Source organism: Aricia agestis, chromosome 4 (assembly GCF_905147365.1).
Source record: "Aricia agestis chromosome 4, ilAriAges1.1, whole genome shotgun sequence".
Taxonomy (NCBI): domain Eukaryota; kingdom Metazoa; phylum Arthropoda; class Insecta; order Lepidoptera; family Lycaenidae; genus Aricia; species Aricia agestis.
Window position 1 is genome coordinate 10,928,112 of NC_056409.1, and position 25,332 is coordinate 10,953,443.

The window sequence follows — 25,332 nt, forward strand, 5'->3', positions numbered from 1 at the left end:
TTCCCATACAAAAACACAACTTTTGGCCTATTTTTTCTCTATAACGATTCGGAACCCTTCCTGCGCAAGTCCGACTCACACGTGGCCGATTTTATTGTAAACATGATATCAAATTCGGGCAATCTATACAACAAAAAATTAATTTTGAAAATCTGACCACAAACAGCAAAGTAAACATTAACTCCTCCTTTTTTTAAAATCGGTTAAAAAATATATCTAAGAAGTTGACTAGGGATGTAAGGTATCATCATGCCAAATTTCATTGAAATCGGTCCAGCGGGTTCAGAGATTAGCCTGTACAAACAGACAAACAGACAGAGAAACAAAAATTTTAAAAACAGATGAAATGTGTTCTATTACGGCCATTCCCAATATTTGATCTATCTCTGGTTTTGCCCTACTAGAGATAGGAATAGCTCACATTAGACATTAGAGACATATATTTTATGTCAATTGTGAGCTATTCCTATCTCTAGTAGGGCAAAACCAGAGATAGATCAAATATTGGGAACGGCCGTTACTGTTCTAACATGCCCCTGACTCGTTTTTTTCAAGTTTATTTTCAATGTACAAAAATTTTACCTCTATGATTTTATTATACCTAAGTGTAGATCATTATATTATATTAATATGTAGTGCTCGAAAATAAAATCATTCTACACCAAAATTATATAAAGCAAAATAATTAGAGCGAGTCTAATGGTTTCAAAGTTAATTAGCAAAGAAACTTGTTACACGCAAACTTTTAACTTCAAAACACAATTTTCCTTGAGAAAATCTTAAAAAGTTACCAATCTCGTTTCTTTCCACGTTCGGTTGGGAGATTCTCCTTGGAGCTTGGTCTCTTTGTGCGACGTATGGCGGTAAAATCTTTGAATTACATACAAAAGTAATTTCTCAGGATATCATTGTGGTTACGGTCCCCTCCAATATAAATTAAAGTAAGTAAAACTTGTTTACAGGAGAAAAGAGGCAACTACATGTTAAAAAACCTGTTATTAATTAATTTCACTCAATATTTATTAGTTTAAATATTAATACTTAATTTATTTTATTTAAATATTATAGTGAGAGCTGCTTATGAAGGCTAATAAAATATTACCATAATTGAAAAGTTGTATCAAAATAATTATTTTAGTTATTCATAAATCAGAACATTGGCTTACAATTAATAAATTGAAAAGAATTTATTATGTCTCGTCATATTCATCGAAATTCTTCGCAATCTGCCTTCAACCTAATTTCTTAATTAGTCTGACTGGCAATTGTGAACTGTCGTCGGCATCCTCTATTTGGAGGGTTAATTGAATTTCTGACTATTCGAATTTTAAACTATTGTTTGCAAATAAGAATTTCAATATCTCAAAGCATTTTCAAAAGAGGTACAGGCGATATAAAGAAGGCTCACTGACTTACTAAATTAATAGTAAACGTTAACTATACCTAATCCATACTAATATTATAAATGCGAAAGTGTGTCTGTCTGTCTGTCTGTCCGTCTGTCTGTCTGTCTGTCTGTCTGTCTGTCTGTCTGTCTGTCTGTCTGTCTATCTGTCTGTTATCTCTTCACGCCCAAACCGCTGAACCGATTTAGCTGAAATTCGGTATGGAGACACTTTGAGTCCCGAAGAAGGACATAGGATACTTTTTATCCCGGAATTATTTTTAAACAAAAATTTAAACCAACTTCCATAGTAAACTGCCTCTAAAAAGTATGAAATAATAATTCTTACTCTATTTAAGTGCCCTTTATAGGATTGGCCTAAGCCTCAACTATATCTTTACTCAATCTTTATAATTTTGAAGTCGGCACCAGCTCCTAAAATTTCTGCGATTTTGACATAGCTATAACTTACGGCAGCTGGTACCGACTTCAAAGTGATAAAAATTGAGTAAAGATATAGTTGAGGCTTAAGCCAATCCTATAAAGGGCACTTAAATAGAGTAAGAATTATTATTTCATACTTTTTAGAGGCAGTTTACTATGAAAGTCGGTTTAAATTTTTGTTTAAAAATAATCATTTTTCTCTTTTTAGCTATCTCCATTAAGTTTAATTACGTAGTCACTGGTGGATTTTATTTTATATATTACTAGCTGTCCCGGCAAACGTTGTCTTGCCATAAAATGATTTTCCCTGTTTTCCTGCTTTTTTCTCAAAGTTGTTTCAGAATATTTTTCATATTCTGAAACAACTTTAATATAATTATATATTAGTAAATTATTACAACTCGAGAGTCGAGACTAACGGCGACCATTGTTTGTGCGACGGCATAGCGATGGACGTTGCCATGGTGTCATACTTATTTAGTCACTTCAATAAAATAATATGGGCGAAATACTTTATAATATAGCAAAACAACGTTTGCCGGGACAGCTAGTAATATATTATAAGGATATACTTAACGCTTTAGTCAATACAGTCAACAATGGTACTTTTCAAAAGTAAGCGGCTACAGTCTATTATCAGCTGATGCAATCTTTTATTGAAGGCAGAATGCAATCACATTAGATCTTTCACTTGCAATCCCTAATGCAATGCAATCGGAAATCGGAATCCTTGATGCTGCAAATATAGTTGCAAAACTTCTGAAAAATTCCGAATAATTCCGGAATACTTCTGCGAAAGTTTCTTTAAATTTGAATTATTCAAAATGAATTTAATAAAAAAAATATGATTTTTTATTATTTATGCTGAAAAATCGTATTTTGCATCAATCATCGATCGCCGCCGCGCATAGAGCGTCGCCCGCCGGCCGCTATCACCGCTTCGCACGCGCCGACTGCCACGGCGAAATATTCAACGGAAACATGTTTCCGTCGAATATTTCGCCGGAATAATTCAATGGAAATATACGTGTTTGTTTGCGGTTTGTGGTGGTTGAGTGAATTATTTGTTCAGTGGCACATTACGTACTTAAGTAAAATATAAATTGTTTATCTATACCTACTTCTAGGTTTAATATTATAAATGCGAAAGTGCGTCTGTTTGCCTGTCTGTCTGTTACCTGTTCACGCTCGAACCGCTGAACCGATTTGGCTGAAAATTGACATGGAAATACTTTGAGTTCCGAGAAAGAACATAGGATAGTTTTTATCCCGGAAAAATGTACGGTTCCGACGCGATAAACGAATTTTGGCGCAACGGAGTTGCGGGCGTCATCTAGTTTTATCATAAATTAGTAATGGCCAATGGGATTGATTAATCTATACTTACCTACTTATTACTTACTTATATCCATACTAATATATCCTATTGTAAGTAAATCAGAATAAAAACCATAAAAAATAAACGAACTTATATGATTAGGTATTATCAAAGAAAAGTAACAAGCCGTTACCAGCCGCTATTTATCGCTAGTAATGATAATAAGCCAAAAAAGCCGTTTCTCGCCGCTTGGCAAATAATGTTAATAACCGGCATCACACATTCTTAGATACACAACTAAAGATAAATAGTTTACAACTTCCAAGCGCAATTTTCCTCGTTATTTTTGACAGTTGAAATATTCCCAAAGTTTCGGAATATTTCGGAATACTTCCGAAGTATTCGACGGGAATAATTCGGAATCTTTCCCGCCAGCATCTATAGCTGCAAAACTAAGATTTTCATGTTTTTTAGAATGATAAAAGCTAAAGACTAAAAACGGAAAAAAAATCCTTGTTCTTCTGTCGGCCAGCAGGCTGTATTTGTCTATCAACTCCGTTAATAAAATATACTATTAAAACATTTTAGAGACTGTGTTTTCTTTCTTTAACCGCTCGCGCTATGATAACAATGAGATATTGCTATGTCTTTAATTTTTAATTTTATCAAAATACTAAACTACGTCAAATTTTCTTGGTTCTATGCTGTTAAGTATATTTTGTGTTGATTACTTTTTTATAATATAGTTGATTTTAAATTAAGGAATGCTGTACGAGAGCCCTAGAACATTTTTTTTGATTACTATCAAGCTAATTTTTTGACAGTAGCTTCATCTTGATAAGACGTACAATCAGGGCCGTCTCTAGCCCATGTGGCGCCCGTGTGCAAACATTACCCTAACGCCCCCTAACAAGCGCGCGCGCGGTCAAAATGAAATGGGTACAAAGTAAAATTACAGTTTGTCCGGCCGCTTAAGGGTAAGGACTCTAAGCGGTGGCTTCTTTCGTTCCACCAGACGAACTATAACAGCACATCAAGTTATCATATAGGTACTGTCAAATTTCTCTAATATAAAATAGATAACAAACTGTATTGTTATTTGTTTGTAGATTGAAGTTTTTTTCGGTTTTGACCATGATGTGCTCTTGACCCTAACAAGCCTAACCCCTAAACGTAAACTTTATATCGCTTAAGTACTTCAATTTTACTTTAAATTTCATGTTCTATACTCATTAAACATCACATCATCACCAGCCAGCATGGCACAGTTAGTTTATTAGAACACTATGCTTTTTTGCATCTAAATCCAAATCCTCCCACTACCTATTTTGGAAAAATTGAGCGATAGGACACTCACTATTACACCTAATAATATAATCTTCATTTATGTGTTTTAAGGTTCATTTCACGTTGAAAAATAAAGATTATAATATTTATATTGCAAAAGCCGAGCCGCTCATGGCGCGCCTTACTTTGCTGTTACTCTACAAATATAAGAAGAGCTTCGGATATTACACAAACATATTGTTTGCAAACTGGAGTTCTTTTTACGTTGGTCAATAAAGCGTGGGCCGTGGCCATCGGCCAGCGCGGGCGCGCGCCGAGTGCGAGCGGCGCTCGGCGCCCCTAGGACCGCGGCGCCCGTGTGCACGGCACACATTGCACCTAAGGGAAAGACGCCCCAGCGTACAATATTTTTATTTGCGAAAAACTTGTTTGACTACGGTACCCTAAAACGGAGTTAATAGTTATATAATTTATTTACTCATAAATTATATAACTATTAATCTATCAACTGTCCTACAAATAGAACAATCCATATTTTAGGACCAAGTCAAGGTATGAAATCCTTTCTATTTCTCTTAGCTACCACTTTCAAGATTTTTCTCAGATAAAAATGTCGTTTGTCTTATCAAAACGAAGCTAGTCACAAAAATTAGCTTGATAGTAATAAAAAAAAATGTTCTATGGCTCTCATACTACTTCGATTCATGTTGTCACATTTTCAGAATACAGTTTTACTTAGCAGATCAGATAACATTAATGATGGATTGACAAAATATAGACCTGAAAGGGTTCAAAGAGATAGGTATGGCCCTAAAATAATATAAGGTTTCTCAAGAAGAGAAAGTATCTGATATATTTCACCGTCCCTTTCCAAGATAGGGCACTGAAATAAATAACTTCAGAACATATTTCCTTCTAATATTTCTAACATAAACTATGCATGCGCTTGAAAAATGAGGTCTATGTTGTGCTCATTTTTCTTTTTTATGATTTGAAATAAGTAATTATAATATAATAATATCTATGGACGCTTCACACCACGTCAGTCTGGCCCTGTGGTAAGTACCTGAAGGACTTGTGTTACAGGTACCAGACAACGGAAATATATTTAATACTTTTATACTATACATATATTTAAGATTTGTATTATATGATACACATATTTAATACACATCCATGACCCAGGAACTTTGAAAACTTTTTGTTCCGTCGGCGGGACTCGAACCCGCGACCCCCGGCTTGAGCTACCAACGCGCTCACCACTGAGCCACAGAGGTCGTCTTATTATTATTATTGTGTAGTAATAAAAGCAATAATAGAGTAATTATTATTATTGCTTTTATAACTACAATACCTTGTATTACTTGTCGCATTTATATTATGTTTTGTGATATTCAATGATAATTATTATGATTACTGCATTACACAATACTTCTTAATAATAAGCATATCGGAATAAAAAAATGCATTTATATTTAATTGTGCTACAGATATTTAATATATTGAAGTTTACTTATTTGTTTGTAATGAAAAAAAAAAACAAAATTCAACCGGGTTTAAGGTAAGTATATCATAGTAAAACATGTTTTGAAGTGATGGCTGATAATGTAAGGTATTGTCATAAAATTTCAAAGTCTACTCTCTGCTTATTTGTTATGTCTGTCTGTCCATCTACATTCTACATACCCTTTTTGCCCGAATGAGGACTAGTTTACAACAGGAATATGATATCACCCACAAACCAACTATGATGAGATCACCGTCTAATATTTTGTGTTACCTATTTAACCCTGAACCACCTACCACATATAATTGTCACACAACCACCTGCTATACGTCTGTGGGACCCCGGCTATAAAACATACGATAATTATAAATAAAAAGGGGGAGGCAAATATTAGTAAAAAAAATATATTTAGGCACCATTAAACTCTTTGTTTAAAAAATAAAAACTTGCATTTCAGAAACATTTTTCAAATAATACAGCATATTTCGTGTTTTTGGCTTACTCACTAACACTTTCAGAAAATAATTTCTAAAAAAACCGTCCCTTTCCAAGATAGGGCACTGAAATAAATAACTTCAGAACATATTTCCTTCTAATATTTCTAACATAAACTATGCATGCGCTTGAAAAATGAGGTCTATGTTGTGCTCATTTTTCTTTTTTATGATTTGAAATAAGTAATTATAATATAATAATATCTATGGACGCTTCACACCACGTCAGTCTGGCCCTGTGGTAAGTACCTGAAGGACTTGTGTTACAGGTACCAGACAACGGAAATATATTTAATACTTTTATACTATACATATATTTAAGATTTGTATTATATGATACACATATTTAATACACATCCATGACCCAGGAACTTTGAAAACTTTTTGTTCCGTCGGCGGGACTCGAACCCGCGACCCCCGGCTTGAGCTACCAACGCGCTCACCACTGAGCCACAGAGGTCGTCTTATTATTATTATTGTGTAGTAATAAAAGCAATAATAGAGTAATTATTATTATTGCTTTTATAACTACAATACCTTGTATTACTTGTCGCATTTATATTATGTTTTGTGATATTCAATGATAATTATTATGATTACTGCATTACACAATACTTCTTAATAATAAGCATATCGGAATAAAAAAATGCATTTATATTTAATTGTGCTACAGATATTTAATATATTGAAGTTTACTTATTTGTTTGTAATGAAAAAAAAAAACAAAATTCAACCGGGTTTAAGGTAAGTATATCATAGTAAAACATGTTTTGAAGTGATGGCTGATAATGTAAGGTATTGTCATAAAATTTCAAAGTCTACTCTCTGCTTATTTGTTATGTCTGTCTGTCCATCTACATTCTACATACCCTTTTTGCCCGAATGAGGACTAGTTTACAACAGGAATATGATATCACCCACAAACCAACTATGATGAGATCACCGTCTAATATTTTGTGTTACCTATTTAACCCTGAACCACCTACCACATATAATTGTCACACAACCACCTGCTATACGTCTGTGGGACCCCGGCTATAAAACATACGATAATTATAAATAAAAAGGGGGAGGCAAATATTAGTAAAAAAAATATATTTAGGCACCATTAAACTCTTTGTTTAAAAAATAAAAACTTGCATTTCAGAAACATTTTTCAAATAATACAGCATATTTCGTGTTTTTGGCTTACTCACTAACACTTTCAGAAAATAATTTCTAAAAAAAATGATTAAATTGATAGGAAATTATTCTTACGTTTTTTATATAATTAAATTAACAAGTAACTTAAAAAAAAAACTCATTATAGTTACTAATTCTAAAAAATTGCAGGCTCCAAACTTAAAGCTTTTTATGGCCGTGAAGACAGATCTTGTCTGAGCATTCGAGGCAAATAGGAGTTTAGCATTTTGAACGCTAAACTCCTATTTGCCTCGAATGCTGACAAACATATGTGTTGTGTTTTATGTTTTTTTAATACTCTTACGTGGGACAGTTTTTATGAATTGCCAATCACTCTTCATTAGTGCTGCAGCATGGGATATCTGCTGGAGGGTCAAGTTAATCTGAAGGATTCTTCATATCACGTTACAGTTTCACATTGCTTTCACAATGTGCCCTAAGCGATCTCATAAACTGTTTAGCCAGTTTCTCCATAAACATGTAACTGCTTTCAACCTTTTGTCTATGTAGCTGCACAGATAAGTTCACTAGAATGCAATTTCAGGCAGGGCAGATGACCAACTAAAATGATTTTTGGCTAAATAATCATTCTTCCTAGGTCTAGATCGAATTTCCGCTAATTGGTACATCATCCTCAAATGAAAACTTTTGGTCACTTTCCAAAGGAATATAACTTTGTGATGTATAGCTTCTTTGCACTGCAGTTGGCTCTTCGCATTCGGAATCAGACGCTCCACTATGAACTATCTCCCAATACAATATGATTAATTTTGACCGGCTCCACATCGCTGCATTCGTCGTTCGGTATGTTTCCATGATATTTTGTCAGGCCTTGGTCCAACCAACGCTCAATAAGAACTTAATTAAGAGCCATTATTTCCAAAACAATAAAAAAATTACAATTGAAAAAACTTACGTAACCTGACAGGGGTCTCTCAGACCCCCGCAAGTCTTTATAAGATAAATGCATGCCTATTGCCTAACCTCGTCGAGCCGTTGGGCGATAGCTAGAGGCGCAGGAAAAAGGTACAAAAGCCAACGAGTCGATACAACACTCCGGTGCAAAAATATTAACAAAAATAATATCAGCGGGGTCTGTGAGACGTATGACAGGTGGTTAAGGGTTAAAAAGGATAATTTAAATTCATAAACAACTGATTCATAATTTTTTATTACCTTACCTAATACAATTTATTATAAGTAAGTAACAAGACGAACATCTTAAAATAACGAACACAATATTATAATTTACATATTTTTTCTAAGCCTTAGAACCAATTTTTACATTATCTTTTAATCTTTTGGTACCTAATTATAAAATTCAATTCAGCGTTTCGAATTAGCTTAAAATAAATATTTGAGATAAAATCTACAGTAAAACACTTAATCAAAAACAAACCACGTAATTATAATAATTATTTTAATTTAATTCAGTCTGTTTATTTTTAATGTCATCCTTAATGTGATGAGTGTTTCCTTATTGAAGTCATTATTTCATGATGCCACAGAATAGATCATAGTTTCTCAACCTTATTTTGCTCACCGCCCACTTTGAGAATATGTTTTTTTTTAGATGGTAAGTAAAATTAAGATGGGGGCCCATCTTAATTTTACTTACCATCTGTTGCGAATCTAAAACAGCTATTGCCACGATTATATTTAAACGTAAGATATAATATTATAGTCGTAAGATAGGAATATTACCCCTATCCTATTTGGTCGCTGTTAAGCATTAGTGTCCTAACCCACATTTTTTTGTTGTGAAATTTTGAATGCAGTCTTGTTTTAAATCATCTAAAGAACATAACTGCATTCATAACTCAATACGTAATTTTTTGTGGGTTAGTACATGAATGCTTAACAGCGTCCATTTATGAGTTTAAAATGAAGAATGAAAGAAGAATGTTTCAATGGGAGTAATTAAAACGCATGCTTAGTTATATTGAGCAATATTTTGCATATAATATAATACGTGCACACGTGATAAAAATGATTACAATACTTATGTACAATAACAAAAATTAAAATATATTAATTTTTTATTTACTTTAGTGCGTGATTAGTAGTATGATATTCGTTTCGGCATACCTATAAAAAGTTGCTGTTACTGTACACAAATAAACGTACAAAATTTTATTTAGATCATAATAAATTTAGAGGTCGTCATGCCAACGTCATGAACTTTAGAGAAATTCGAAAAACTTTGTCAAAAAACACCAACTTCTAATATTGCCAAATTAACGCTGAATTATATTATGTGTATTCCGTTACGTTCGTAACTATTTAAGCTTGAATATTGCTCAGATAGATGGGGAGATTGAGGCAGGAGAGGTGATTTCATTGCACTTTTCAATCGTTGTCTGAACGCCATAAAGTGCGTGCTATTATTGTAATTCTGCTTGTGAGAAACAGTGATTTTAAGCACTACCCACAAGAAAATAAACTCCTGTAAGTAATATTTTTAAACTTCTGTTCACTTATTGTTGACAAAATACTATTTTCGATATAATTTATACCTAGTATTTCTCTTTATTACAGTCATAATATGTCGTCAAAACACGAAAAGAGACATGTTATCTCGTTTTTGGTTTATCGGAGAAGTTACCAGTTTCTCAACTACCAACTCATATTTCTGTTATAAAAATTACATAATTATTAATTAATATGAATCAAAGCTGGACAAAACAACAAAAGAGCCGACAGTTCATGGTGTATCCCAAAGACTGGCTACGGAAATTTTACATATCTGGCGAAAAGCGTCGCTTCCCAAAAAAAGAAGTATATTAGGTATTTACATGATTAAAGAACTGCAAGAAAAATGATGATAGGCCGTTTAGATTTAAATGCGACTAAAATATATGAAGAAAATAAAAATACAAGACAAAGAATGACTTCGTAACAAAGAGATAATGGATCCTAACCAGACGTCTTGTTCTTGTTCTTTGCATGATGACTTAACAACCGAAAGAACGAGTTCCAGCGATTGTAGCTTTTTCTTGTAGCCTCTACAAGCTAATCAATCGCCAAAATAAGTAGCTGCTCAGCCACCTAAGAAAAAGAGATTCAATTTTCCATCATTAGCTCTCGTATGCGATCGTACCTGAGTCTCTGACAGAGCAGCTGCTATTATAGCTTTATCTGCTTCTTTATCTGTGTTAAAAGATGTTGATTGTTGGTATTATTATATCAAAGGATTCTAGTGCTGTCATTAATCGTTAAAATGCGATGAGAAATAATGAAAATCAGATCAGCACACAAATATAAAAGTATACGCAGAATTTATTTTGATGGCAGAAAAGGTGGCTGTGATGGTACAGTCGTGAATATAGTTTTCAAAGGAAATGTTATTCGTTTTATGGAAGAAGTAATTAACAAACTATTATAGTAGTTTTTTGTTTGAAATGCCTATTGTGAAATAAAAAAACAATTTAATACAAAACAATCTCCTTTTTTCTGATGATCATTCCTTGATAATATATGATAAATATTTAAATTTTCTCGATAAAAACATTGTTACCACTAACCAGAGCCTGTAGTCAAGACCTTTTCTTAATCGATTCTTTATAGAATCGTCGATCAAAATATATAGAATTGACATTAGACGAGTCGAACCTCAACGTCATATTCGCGAATTTGTAAGTCAATTCCATACATTTTGATCGGCGATTCTATAGAAAATCGATAAAGAAAAGGTCTTGGCTAAGGCATCAGGCTTTTATTTAACGTATTACAATATAGTTTTTTTTACAAGGAACAGCAAATATAGAAAAATACTATTTGTCAAAACTAAACCAATGTTTTCAAAAAATTCGTATTTTTCGAATTTTCAATTGGGTTGGGGCACCTCATAACATCAAGACAAGTAAACTATATTTTGTATGCAGCATTTACTCACCAAAGAGCAACTTTCTATTGCTATGCCATTAAAAAAAATAAAATAAAAAATTTCTTCATACATTATCGCTCCACTCTAGTGATTAGCGTGTATTTTTTGCCTTTATACTTAGACTATATTTTTTAATCTACCCACGCCCCATCTGCGCCATCGCAATGCCCCCTAATTTTCTCTGGGTCTTCTTCTGCCCCCCCGAAAGTCTCAAACGCCCACAGGGGGGTTTATCGCCCACGTTGAGAACCTATGGAATAGATAATAACACAAACATAGGTACACCGTACAATTATACATATACACATAATAGCTGACGTGGTTTTAAGTGACAACAGCCTGAGTGATTCTGTGTAGTATATTTGTTCGAAATTAATATTTTTTTTGTGTTTTCAGCGGGGCTAAAATGGTCACATTTAACAATTCCTCTCAATCAATTCAGCAAATGAATTGTCAAAACTGTCAAACTGACAAATGTCAAATTAGTACGAATTATTAGACATGAATTGCAAGCAGACTTGCATTTTGCGATTTTAGAAAGATGAATCATATTACGATTCATAATATGATTCTCCAAAGCGACCATTTTAGCCTCGCAGATCTTACCTCCGACTCTGAAGGGACTTAAGGTTGAAACTTTAGATACTTTTTGTTGATAAAGAAAGTCTTAGGCTCAATTTATACTAGCCCAGAGTCGAAAAGCATCGAAGCAAATTACCAAAACTGAACATTACAAATTCAACCTTAACTCCAAAGCTAAGTTAACGCACACATTACTTCCGAGAATTTAAGAAAGCGCGCGCGTTTGCGCAAATTCGCGCGAATGCGCCCGACCAACACTGATTGGTCTCGCAGAAGTAATGTGTGCGTTACGCTCTGGAGTTAGGGTTGAATTTTCTATGTTTAGTTTTTGGGAATTCGTTTCGATGCACTTCGATTCTGCGCTAGTATAAATTTACCCTTAGACAATATTGTAATTATATCCTCTTTTGTAGGCATTTTTAAATTTTTAAATACCTACGACCTACTGAATTTCAATGAAATACAACATAACACTTAACTACTTTAATAAAACAAATCGTATCGTTCATCGGTGCAACAAATCGTGTCGGTGACGTAGACTGTAAAGCTCCTTGTATTTATGATGCAGTACACTCGCACATGGCGTCGACCACGGGCCCGTGATAAATAGCCAAATTACCAGCGACACCTCCTGCCCCGTTTGCAACAAGCTCACACCATTGTTCTTACTTTATGCATTCGGGTATGAACTGGATTTTTTCATTTAGCTGAAAATGTATGATTCGAAATGGCTGTACGTATCGAAAGTACAAACGTAATATTATTATTTAGACTAAAGGTTATTGTGATCTGGAGGCTTTCTTATTTACCGCAAATGGTGCGTATACTATTTTTCTCATCGACGGAGGCGGAAAACGGCAACATCGGTAAGCGCAGCGGGAATAAAGTTGACGTTTTCCGCCCGGAGGCGAGAAAAATATTTTTTTTTACGTTGTTATCAGTAAATATCATATTATTATTACTATGACGCATTATAGATCGAGACCATAAATAAAGATAATATTTTCATACAAAATATATAATAAGTAGGGGCACCGCATCATTTTACAAATCCTACGCAAGATAGATTTATCAATATATTGACTGAAAATTTATTTACATTGCAATTTATTTAAATTACAATTCAATTTCAAATTCTTTTCAATACAAATTATTATGTTTTACAATTATTATATTCGTTTGATCTTTAATTTGAAACTAAAACATATTTTGCAATCTAAAACGTGATCTTAGCAAATGAGAACTAGAATTCGGGCCGGCCAAAGCCTAGGATTAGACCGATTAATTTCCTGACCGCGGTCTCGGACACACCTGCCTCTGTTGATGCTATATTATGTCACTACGCTAAAGGCGCGTCCAGATTAGACTATGGCAGTGATATTACAGAAGTATCTGTAAGTTAAAAGCATTGTTTAAGTGCGTACAATGATTATTATAGTTAATTTCACGATATACCATTTCCGATTAAATCTCAGACTGTGTCTCACGGTCACAGACATGTCACGCCAATCTGAACGCACCCTTATATTTCAACTGAAGTGTTCAAGATGTTATGAGTAAAAATGGCTGTAAATTAACTGCAAATTGAGGCCTTGAAGGCAACACAGTCTGTATCTCAGCATACATAATAATATGGCTTTTGTACTTAGGTACCTATAATTTCATAATTCCTGCTATTTTAAGGCCTTTTTGGAGAATGTGTAATGTCATCATGCCTGCTGTAGTTCTTATTAAGGCGACGCCTTGATAATTTGGCTGTAGCGATATCGATTTTTCTCAGCAATGACTAAAGCTAAAAAATTAAAGTTCATTGTCAGTATTCATTATGTTTTTGTCTTTGAATTACCCATAGCATAACACGATTGGTCAACTTGTATAACACAGAATAATCAATTAAAAAGACCTCTGTAAAAAAAGGGATTCCTATTTTGCCAACAGAGGAGAGTGTTTTAAGCTTCCAAAATTTCTACATAAATCGGTTCAAGCATACACTTTAATTTGCCCATAGCTTATATGAAATGTATTTATGGTTTTTAAATAACGCGACAAAAACCATTTTATCGCTTACGCCTTTCCAGTTTTTGCTGTTCCATTGCTTGTTAGAAAACGAGCAATTTATAACATATCCAACACGCTTTTTTACTTTAATGCGGTGTCACCGTGAGGCCTTTTGGAATCAATTGGAACATCTGAGTACGTTCATTTAGAGCATTCGATATTATATCAGTCAAAACTATGTTTGAAATGCAAGTATGTTTGAAATTCGGCAAGTTATCCTAAATTTGAGATTGATTATAAAGTTTATGTTGTAAGAAAGTTGTTATACCATTAATTTGTCTCCGGGGCTTACCAAGCTTATATAGGAAGGTCATCAAGACGGCACAGATTATCCTAGCTTAGAAGAAAATACAGCGTTGGGAATTACCAAGTTTATTTTATTTATTACAATAAGATACAATATCCAACCATGACATGCGCGTCAGAGTTGAAAATTTCGTCAGTTTTTAAAGCGTCATCGAAAAATTTTAAAACTTTTTTTAATCTATTTTTAAGACATTTTCACTTGCAAGCGTCCTCAGTAAAGTCCACCCAGATTAATTTACTGGGGTCAATGAGGTTGGAGGATTTGATGAAATTGTCCACTTTTGTTTTCGTCTTTCCTTGTAGTGATTTTGATCTTGACATAACCCAAGCAAAGTCTGAAAAATATAATGTTATCAATAGGTTATCAATTTTAAAACATATTATAATGTCGTTTTAGTAAAAGCAGATAAATTAATACTTGTAACACTATTTTCAAGTTGAACGACTGATGTCTAATATTGGCCTTGTTTGGAGCTGTATTCCTTACAAGGCCATTTGGAAGAGCTTTACAAAACTTAAGTTTATTAAATGGCTATTGAAACTAGGCTAAAAATTGGTTTATAATACGATACCTAATAAAACAGAGCATTACTTGATAATTTGTTTCCTTAATTTATCTAGTTAATAAACGAATAAAAAGTATTTTCCCATTAGAGTGGCCTTACATCATTATAAATTTTCTTCCTTTCTTTATTTCAATGTTTTTAAGTTGAGACTTTTGAAAATTCAAAACTTTAAATATTATAAAATGACGTTCGCAACTCCATTGCATCAAAACGCGTTTATCGCGATAAACTGTACATTTTTCCGGGACAAAAATTATCCTATGTCCTTTCCCGTGATTCCCAGCTAAATTGGTTCAGCGGTTTAGGCGTAAAGGGGTAACAGACAGACAGACAGACAAACAGACAGACGGACAGACGGACACACTTTTGCATTTCTAATATTATTAGTATGGATTATTAACAGAACACTTACCATGACGCATATCCTTGGTTGGGTCATACTTGCATTCATAGCCAATGCTGTAGTTGTCATGGTCTATATCCAGGATATATACAGGGACTTTATTTTCACCTTCTGAACCTATTGACAACACATACTTTTTAATTACTAGTTTTTCTTAAAGTAACGGATAGATGAAAGATCCTGCACTAACTTAACCAATGGTTGATATTATGTTATATTAATTGAATTAGATTATATCACTACGGACTTTTGATTCCTAAATATATTAAAAATAATGTAAGATTATATTATAGTAAAATTATAATCTTATATTATTAATTTAAAACTAAACTTGTACTTCCAAGACCAAAAAATAAATCAAAAAAACTTTTGCGCTTGAAGTAATTTTGCGCGCTCCAACTGTGAGCAACATGTAAACTGATGATATATTTGTATTCATACGTTTTTTTTTCTACAAAGTACTATCAGAAAAGTTGATTCATACCTGTTCGGCGGAACTATGTAATTTGGTTGCTTTTGTTAAACCCAGCCACGACAGATCACAACTTACATTCAATTGATCTAACCCTACCAAATGAAGCAGATGCGCCATCTGCCAATGAATCATTCTTCGATGGTACATACCCTCGTAAGCAGTAGATATATAATTCAGCAATCCAGTGTTCCCAGCTTCAGGGGCAAGTTCGATCCGTCCGTCATAATACGTTTGAGAGTGGTCCACCACATCAGTGAGTCTAAATTTATAATTACTTCCTTCAGGGTTGAATACCTTCGACACACAGTTCCCTCGATTTTCCCAGTCATTAGGATATCTGGCTATCTCGAACCATTTACCGGAAGCGTACTGCAATAGATGGTGAATTTTTAAGGACCATGAATTATATAAAGGTCCTAATATACGAGGAGACCGCTCCGATCAGGTCGGTCTGATCGTCTGATGCCGGCGTGCCGATCTGGCTGGATTGTTTCATTCTGTGCATTCCCGTGTGCGTGCTCAAGTTCAGCCGTCTGTATACGGCTGGTTTTATCGCGTATCGCGTTTCGCAGCGCCGTTGGAGCGCGCGCGTTCGAAGCTGTAACAAACGTAATTATGGACGAACGGCGCTGCTCAAACGCGCGACTCTAAACTACTACCCCCATACAACAACTTCGAACGCGCGGCGCTCCGACGGCGCTGCCGAAACGCTTAACGATAAAACCAGCCTAAGATCATTACGACCCCATGTATTATGGCCTTAAATGTTGTTGATTAACACTATGGAAAATGAAGAATTTGCGATGGATTCTGTACAAATTGAGAGAATCAGAATCAGAGTTCTTGACGTGGCAGGATAATATGAAACTACGTTCATGCACTATTTTCGTACGACGAAGGGTCAATTCAGACCACAACATGACACGAAGATGCATTTCTAAATTTATACTGAATTGACAGATTTCGTGAGCGTAAGACGTCTCGCAAATGTATCGAATCCGTACAAATTTAGTTGCGGTTATAATCTGAATTCACCCTTACTTCTATTATAGAATTAAATATTTTACTTACCGCCGTAATGTTAAAATTATCAACACCTTTGAGGCTAGGACAAGGCCCCTTTATAAAAATGGTCGCTGACACTGATAAGACACAATATGCTAGTACAAATATATGAAACATTTTTGTTGAATAGGAGTCAAACACAAATTAAGACAAAAATGTATTACTACAACCTAATATATAGCAAGAATTGTTACACTCAATGATTTTCCCAGACAAAAAGTTTAATTTAAGGATTGAATTATGTACATAATAAATTGATTGTAATAAGCAATGTCAAAAAAAACTGGAAGCAGCCGCGTGCTTGCTTACAATAATTAATAATTAATTATGTAAATATAGCTAACCAGATGATAATGACAAAATATAAATACTCAGGTTCTTATTTAGAAACGATTAGGATATTACATGATTAAGATATTATTATACAAAGAAAACATACAAGAGTGAAGAAATAAATTTTCGGATAGTAATAATATTAATGAATAATGTTAATTTGGGGTTTTTAAAACATGTAAGCTGACTACAAGTAAGCCCACAAATTTTACTATACTTAATTAATTAGTTTCAGTTCGCACATGGGCAACTCATTTAGGAAGCATAACAATAAGGGAGGAGGAAAAATATCAGTAATGGGAATCGGCGGTAAGTATACTGGCGGCAGCCGAGATATAAAACAGCGGCTGCCGGCGCTGGCACTCAAAATGGGAACCGGTGAAAATGTGAAACGCTACGGTTTCAGAGCCAATACACAATTTTAAAAAAATTAATAATTCGGATGTGGATATTTTAGTTTTTTGTGATGCATTTTCATCCACCCTTAGCTTTACCTAATAGCTACCGTTTTTCAGCTACCAAAAAGTAAGATTTTGCACCACATTTATAAACCCCGTGGTATACCTACTTCCGAAGGTACTGAACAGAACATCAGACTCCTTATACAATATACAAGTTAGAGAGATTCAGCGTTGTTTAAGAGGATTCCACACCGCCATTTTTTCCATACAAACGTTGTAGTAGAGTTATAATTTTTTTCCTGAATATCTACGGCCACTAATACAATGTCCCTATGTTTTCTTTTTTTTTCATAATTTAATTATTAAATAAGATATGAACGTTCAAAAACCTAAAAAAATGGCCAGATTTTCCGCTGTGTTCAAACGTCCAGAAAACAGATTTGGCTAGATTATACAAAAAAAAGCAAAACATAGGAACACAGCTCAAGCCTTTTTTTAATTTTTAATGAAAAAAGTACTTAAATCGGTTAAGTTTTGGAGAAGGAATCAGGGGACAACGAATCGTTGATTTTCTGGATTTTCTGCAGTTGTCTCTATCGCGTTCTGCGGTATAGGCTTGAGGTAAGGGAGACAGCTATAGATATTACACGTACTTTTTTTTCATTTCTCTAGCCTGGTGTATCCTCTTAATGAAGCATATTATGCTACTATGCAGATCACTTTTTATCAGCATCATCATCACCACCATTAAAATATGCATCCTTACATTATGAGTTATGACCATACTTATTTATATTACATTATTTGTACTTTTAATAGTCCTTTAGCTCAAGACTGATTGATGTTTTTGGTCTTTAATCTGTCATTTGACAAGTGATGTTTGCCGAATAGGCGCCGGCAGCCTATTCGGCAAACATCGCGTGACTTCGGCAACCTTCGGAAAACGGCGCCGGCAGCCATTTCGGCAACCGGTGCCGGCAGCGGAGGCACTCCCTAAAAATAAACTTAAGAGGATTCCACACCACCGTTTTTCCATACAAACGTTGTCCCCTGTTTCCTCCCTGGATAATGCCGGTAGAGTTATGATTTTTTTCCTGAATATCAATGGCCACTGTTAGCATGTCCCTATGTTTTCCTTTTTTTCATAATTTTATTATTAAAAAAGATAGGAACGTCCAAAAACCCAAAAAAATGGCCAGATTTTCCTCTGGGTTCAAACACCCAGAAAACAAAACTGGCTAAAATATACAAAAAAAAAAAATAAAACATAGGAACACAGCTCAAGCCTTCCTTTAATTCTTAATGAAAAAATACTTAAATCGCTTAAGTTTTGGAGAAGGAATCAGTGGACAACGAATCGAAGAATTTCTGTTCTTTTAGTAGAACTTTTGTCGTGTTGTCTCTATCGCGCTCTGCGGTGGGAGACTTGATATTGGTGAGACAGCAATACATTTTCAAATACCTATTTTCAATTTCTCTCGCCCCTGGTGTATCCTCTTAACTATTAACTAATTATTTGCCATGGTAAGTGTTATCAGGATTGAAATGAAAATATTTTTTATAACCACCATATTTATTTTATGAAATAGGTAAAAATAATATTACGCTTAAATTAAATTATTACACAACTGGCCAGAAATTTAAAAATTTCCTATTAAAAACTAAATAATTCAAGAATAAATCATCTTAATTTGTGAATACGATTCTAAAATTTGTTAAGTTTAAAACTGTATTTTTGAATAAAATTATCAAGCTTGTATATTTTGAAACAATGTAATTTAGATAAGCTAAGAAAACCGTGATTTATATAATTATGATTGTTACATAATTTTCGTTTTTGTACAAGTTTTTGTTAATTTTATTATTCATCTAAACATCAAAATATTTTGCTTAGTCTAGACATGTCTAATAAACAGGTTGTAAGAAAACAAGTACTTAAGGGTGTGTATGGGTTCTCTGTATAGTCGAGTTTACTGTAAAAGTAGCAGCGCTGATTTTTTTTTTTTGTTTTTTACTTTTGTATTGACAATTAATGCATGACGCTCTGGGGACTGGGGACGCTTACCTATACAAATCGCAAAAAAAAAACTTTCAGCGTTGTTTTTTTTTTTTTTTTATGAAATAAGGGAGCAAACGGGTCACCTGATGGAAAGCAACTTCCGTCGCCCATGGACACTCGCAGCATCAGAAGAGCTGCAGGTGCGTTGCCAACCTTTTAAGAGGGAATAGGATAATAGGGGAGGGTAAGGAAGGGAATAGGGTAGGGGATTGGGCCTCCGGTAAACTCACTCACTCTGCGAAACACAGCGCAAGCGGTGTTTCACGCCGGTTTTCTGTAGAACGTGGTATTTCTCCGGTCGAGCCGGTCCATCCGTGCCGAAGCATGGCTCTCCCACGTATAGTTGCTACTTTGATAGAGAACTCTATACAAGATGTTAGTGTTAACACTGTTATCCTTGAAACCATCAAATGAACCCGTCAAAATGAACAACTTTTTCTATGAGAACAAAGCTGGGAACCTCCTGGGAACTAAAATAATCCGTCTTCATATCCATACAAATTTCCGATCCGGGGATCCGTATGGGTATGAAGAGGGCTTTTTATTGAGTTCCTAGCTCATAGAAAAAGTTGTTCATTTTGACGGGCTCGTATTTTGATAATTGATAATTTCAAAGATAACGGTGTTTACACTAACACACTGTATAAGAGACACACACTCACTCTAAAATGTTATCACCTAGTTTTGTTACACCTACAGCTGTACCATGAGTTTAAAGCTATAGTATTTATCCATACTTGATACCGACTACGTAAATATTTTGTATGGCGATTTTAGTTCCGCAAGCAACCGCTAGAGGCGCTGTAAAATTTGCTATACTAAAAATTTGCTATAAGTACTAAGTATTTTTCGATACTCGATACCGACTACCGTATAGTCGGTATCGAGTATCGAAAAATACTATAGCTTGAAACACATGATAGAGCTACTGTATAACGTAAACACTTTTTCGTTTTTATGAGAAACAAAAAAATTGATCCTGAATGTAGATTATTTACAGGCGGCGTCACTGAACTGAATCCAGATTAATTTACTGGAATCGATGAGCTTCGAAGATTTCAGGAAGCTCTCCACTTTTTCTTTTGCCTTGCCCTGTAGAAATTTTGATCTGGACATGACCCACGCGAAGTCTGTAAGAATATAGGAATTAGACATACTTGATTAAGTTTCACGCTTTTTTAGCTTGGGCTCTTATGTTTGGTAACGGCACAATATAACATAGTGGTAACGGAATCTTTGAGCACGATTTTTAATTATCTCTATATCTAAGTTATCTAATTAATTCGAGCCAAGGACAATACAATAATTTGTTAAATTAAAAAAAACGAAAAAAGCCTGGTTTATTTTTAATTTTGTTTGCTTTTCTCAATACTTTTAATATTTATAAAAATATTATTTTATTGGATACTTCATTTTGAAAGAGATTTTAACAAATGTATAAATATATTTTGTTGTAGAGTTTTAAACGACAACGTTTATTGTATTCTAAGATAATATTGAAGCTTTAGTTTATTCTCGTTTACTTTAGTGTGTTTGCGCTGTAGTGATCAAAATAATATTTTACCGTGACGCATATCCTGAGCTGGGTCATACTTGCATTCATAGCCAATGCTGTAGTTGTCATAGTCGATATCCAGGATATACACAGGGACTATATTTTCACCTTCTGAACCTGTTGCACATAACAAAAAAGTTACTTTACAATCATTTACAATTATTGTACTTTATAGTATTATAGTACTTAATAATAACTAAATCTGAGTATGTTTAAAAGGCTAAACTATTTCTGTTTTTTCTTTCTAAAAAAGATAATATTATTTACCTTCTGTAAATAACTCCAAAATGCGCGGTTTCCCAAAGATACAAAATTTGATAGTAACACATGCAGCCATTTCCCAAAAATTGATTTGAATCACCAGTACAAGATTGTCGTATTAAAAGTTTTGACTAAGTTTCTAATCGTTTTATAAGCAGTGTCCAAAAGCAAATCCTACCTTTGTAAGCGTTTGATATATAATTCAGTAGACCGGTGTTCTTAGCATCAGGGACCATTTCGATTCGTCCTTCGTAATAAGTCTGAGAGTGATCCACTACGTCGGTTAGCCTAAATTTGTAAGTGGTTCCCTCTGGCGTGAAAACCTTTGAGACGCAGTTGCCTCGATTCTCCCAGTCATTGGGGTACCGAGCAAGCTCAAACCACTTGCCAGAAGCGTACTAGAAGGGAACAATCTATTAGATTTAACGATAAAACAGAAATCAACTTTAAGAATAAGGTTCGTTAAGCATATTGGTAATTGTTTACTCAGTAATTGAAACAAAAATGATTTCATATTGGTTAAAATTGACACTTTAAGATTTTCCAATACTGTGTGGTGGATGATGCCTACCACCGTTTAAGGAATTAAATCGGCAAGAAACACCAGTGTGGTGCGCGGCTAGGGTAAGAGTAATACAGGCTATACATTATTTAGTTACTATATTATAGACTTTAATCTCAAGCGGACCAAGAAGTATCTACTGTTGTTGGCTATTGGCTATATTCGGAATACTCACCGCAGTAATATTGAAGTTGTCTACGGCTTTCACGCTAGGACAGGGACCTTTTATGAAAACTTTTGCGGAAACTGTATAAAGGAATGAAATCACGAATACACGTAACATCTTGTTGAGAATGGAGACCAGCAAGTAATTATAATAAAGACCTTTGCTAAGAATGCAATTCATGTAAATTGTTTGAGTTTATATACCAAAAAACTATGTTACGCGTTTCATACACAAAATGTTGAATAATGCAGAGAATTTTATTAAATTTTATAGTAATAATTTTCTTAACCAACAAAAATAATATTACACCTTTCCACATTTTTTCTTTAAGATAGTTATTTTAAAAATATAAAATAATTTTATCTGATAACTTTATACGTTAAAACAAAACGCTCTTGATAATATTACCACTACTTGGTACTACTAATATATATTCTGTGCCACTACTACTATGAATGTATTAGTAAGTAATAATTGGAGAATTGTTGTACATAATCATAATCATTTATTTGCCTTGAATGTAGGTTATAAAAGTTCTTACATTATAAAGTGGTACAAACATTCTGCTATAAGTATTATGCAAATATTTTAAGAGTAGAGAACATGCGTAGAAAATTAATTAATAAGTTATATTACTACTAAAGCAAATGTCAAAATCAATGATATTTATATGAAACAAATAACTTCTTAAATTAATAATTAAACAACATAAATAATTATATGAAACAAATAACTTCTAAATCACACTTAAAAAAGGCACCTGATTAACATAATATTATCCGTAAATACGCAACAAATACTAAACTAATTTCATAATAAGTATAATTTATGTTTAGAATCATTTTCCGTCTAATTCTCTTATTGTAATTATTTATATACAGGTAAATGAACAATAATATTAATTCATAAAATTCTTGTAGCATAATTATCTAATAGTTTAACTTGAGGATTAAGTTAGGAAAATTCATCACGAGTTTTCGCACTTTATGTTTGGATAGTTATTAAGATATCATAATTCATAACATTAGGATACGTCATTTAGACAATGTTCTTAGCATAGACTTAATATATACTGTCGTATAAGTCTATGGTTCTTAGTATTTTGGAGTTATTCTTGACCCAATTAGAAACACTGTCGAAAGCTGCATTAAAAGAGTGACATATTTTCTTTTTAAAATTACATGCTACAATTCTTGGTAAGAAAATTTATTTAAAAAAAACTAACATCATAATTTTAGTTTTCATTCAAATCGAGAGCGCCATATTACTTCTACTAGCTCAGTCAACAAAGTAGTTAGAAATGTTGACTGAGCTATATATAGAGCTATATATAGAGATGTAAAGTAGAATGCGTGAGCGGGAACCTAAGCAATTTCTGCAGAAACTTATTCAGGGTTTTTAAGGACAAAACATACTAAAAGTCCTGACGTCTAGAAGGTGAGCCGGAGGGAGGGGAGGGCGACAAAGGTCTAAATTTTCTGTTTCAAATATTATGCGTTGTAGCAAAAAATATTCTATGACGACATTAAAGCTTATTAAATTCTCTATAAATTAGATTCTATACAGTTTTTCCAAATTCTCATCCGTTTTCAAACTACACGCTCAGGAAAAGTAAAAATTAAAAACAATAAAATTTTAACAAATTGGAATAAAATATTTTGATCCTTTTTTTTTTATAATGGCCGATTCTGTGTTTTAAACATACAAATTATAAATATAAAGAACTATCCAATGACCAAGGATATTTTTTGAAAATCTGCTGTCAAAAATTGCCATCAGATTCTGGTAGACATATAATAACATCATTAAGGCTCAAAAATCTTAAGCGCTTTACATTACGGCCATCTGCGCTGAAATTGTTTTCCGTCCGGCTGACTGTTGACAGATTGATTTATTAATTGCGCGACACCTGCTGCCTGCTGCCTGCATTACAACTGCTGAGACGCATTTGTCAGCAAACAACTTGAAACTGATTAATTCACCAACTGTTTTTGCCTTTAGTAAGTATCTGCAGGATGTAAGTTGTAACAAAATAATGTGAAAGGGTGTGTTCCTTAAACAGCGTCTCACCTTCGCCCATATTATGGTTCAGACAGCTTATAGGTACAGCAGAAAGATTCTTTTAAAAACATTTTTACTGGACGTCTGTCGAGTCTGCTAGTAATTAATGAATAGGTTTTAGTAATTGAACTGAAAGATAATCGGCCAAGTGCGAGTTGGACTCGCCCATGAAGGGAACGCAGCAGCAATAAGATTTATTTTTATGAAATTAAAAGGTTTTTGATTTAGTTTTATATTTCAGTTGATTTAATGAAAATTAAATTAAGATTTACCATTTATGACGTATAAAAAACTACTTGCTAGATCTCGTTCAAACAAATTTTCGTTGATAGTTTTTATAGTAATGTATATCATTTTTTTTAGAATTATCATGTCCCTACTTTAGAAGTTAGAGGGGGGGGGACACATTTTACCAATTTGGAAGAGTCTCTCTCGCAAACTATTCAGGTTAGAAAAAATTTATAGCAGAAACTTCCATATGATTTTTAAAGACCTATCCATACATACCCCACACGCATTGGTTTGATGAAAAAAAAATTTTGTTCGTTTAAGGTTTACCATTTATGACATCTAAAAAAACTACTTGTTAGTTGAAATGTATATCATATATTTTTTTAGACTTATGATGATAAGTCTAAAAGGGGAGGGGGACACAAACATTTTACCGCTTTGGAAGAGTCTTTCTCACAAACTATTCAGTTTAAAAAAATATATATTAGGAACCTCAATATGATTTTTGAAGACCTATCAATAGGTACCCCGGTACCCCACACGCATAGGATAGGTGAAAAAAATTTTTTTTTCAGTTGTACCATGGCGACCCCTAAAATTTTTAATAATTTTACCATTTTTGTATCAAAATCTTAATGCGGTTCACAGACTACATCTACTTACCAAGTTTCAATAGTTAGTTTCGGAGAAAAGTGGCTGTGGCATACGGACGGACAGACATACAGACATGACGAATCTATAAGGGT

At 33.7% G+C, this 25,332-nt stretch overlaps 2 protein-coding genes across 2 annotated transcripts; both read right to left on the bottom strand.

Moving 5' to 3' along the window:
• Positions 1–14,643: 14,643 nt before the first annotated feature.
• Positions 14,644–17,074, bottom strand: LOC121726085 (bilin-binding protein-like). The gene is made up of 4 exons (XM_042113314.1): positions 16,964–17,074; positions 16,042–16,261; positions 15,427–15,534; positions 14,644–14,783 (listed from the first exon to the last, which is right to left on the bottom strand). The coding sequence occupies exons 1-4, from the start codon at positions 17,072–17,074 to the stop codon at positions 14,644–14,646; spliced, it is 579 nt and encodes a 192-aa protein (XP_041969248.1).
• Positions 17,075–20,700: 3,626 nt separating this feature from the next.
• LOC121726086 (bilin-binding protein-like) lies at positions 20,701–22,411 on the bottom strand. The gene is made up of 4 exons (XM_042113315.1): positions 22,304–22,411; positions 21,745–21,964; positions 21,315–21,422; positions 20,701–20,880 (listed from the first exon to the last, which is right to left on the bottom strand). Exons 1-4 carry the CDS (start codon positions 22,409–22,411, stop codon positions 20,741–20,743), a joined length of 576 nt encoding a protein of 191 aa, XP_041969249.1. The 3' UTR covers positions 20,701–20,740.
• Positions 22,412–25,332: the final 2,921 nt, after the last annotated feature.

Coding starts and splice junctions, on each gene's coding strand:
- LOC121726085 (XM_042113314.1), bottom strand. CDS start 17,074: ATGTTTCATATATTTGTACTAGCATATTGTGTCTTATCAGTGTCAGCG. Junction 16,262..16,963: donor ATAATTTTAACATTACGGCG/GTAAGTAAAATA, acceptor CATCTATTGCAG/TACGCTTCCGGTAAATGGTT. Junction 15,535..16,041: donor TATATCTACTGCTTACGAGG/GTATGTACCATC, acceptor TGTTGTCAATAG/GTTCAGAAGGTGAAAATAAA.
- LOC121726086 (XM_042113315.1), bottom strand. CDS start 22,411: ATGTTACGTGTATTCGTGATTTCATTCCTTTATACAGTTTCCGCAAAA. Junction 21,965..22,303: donor ACAACTTCAATATTACTGCG/GTGAGTATTCCG, acceptor GTTCCCTTCTAG/TACGCTTCTGGCAAGTGGTT. Junction 20,881..21,314: donor AGCTCAGGATATGCGTCACG/GTAAAATATTAT, acceptor ATATTCTTACAG/ACTTCGCGTGGGTCATGTCC.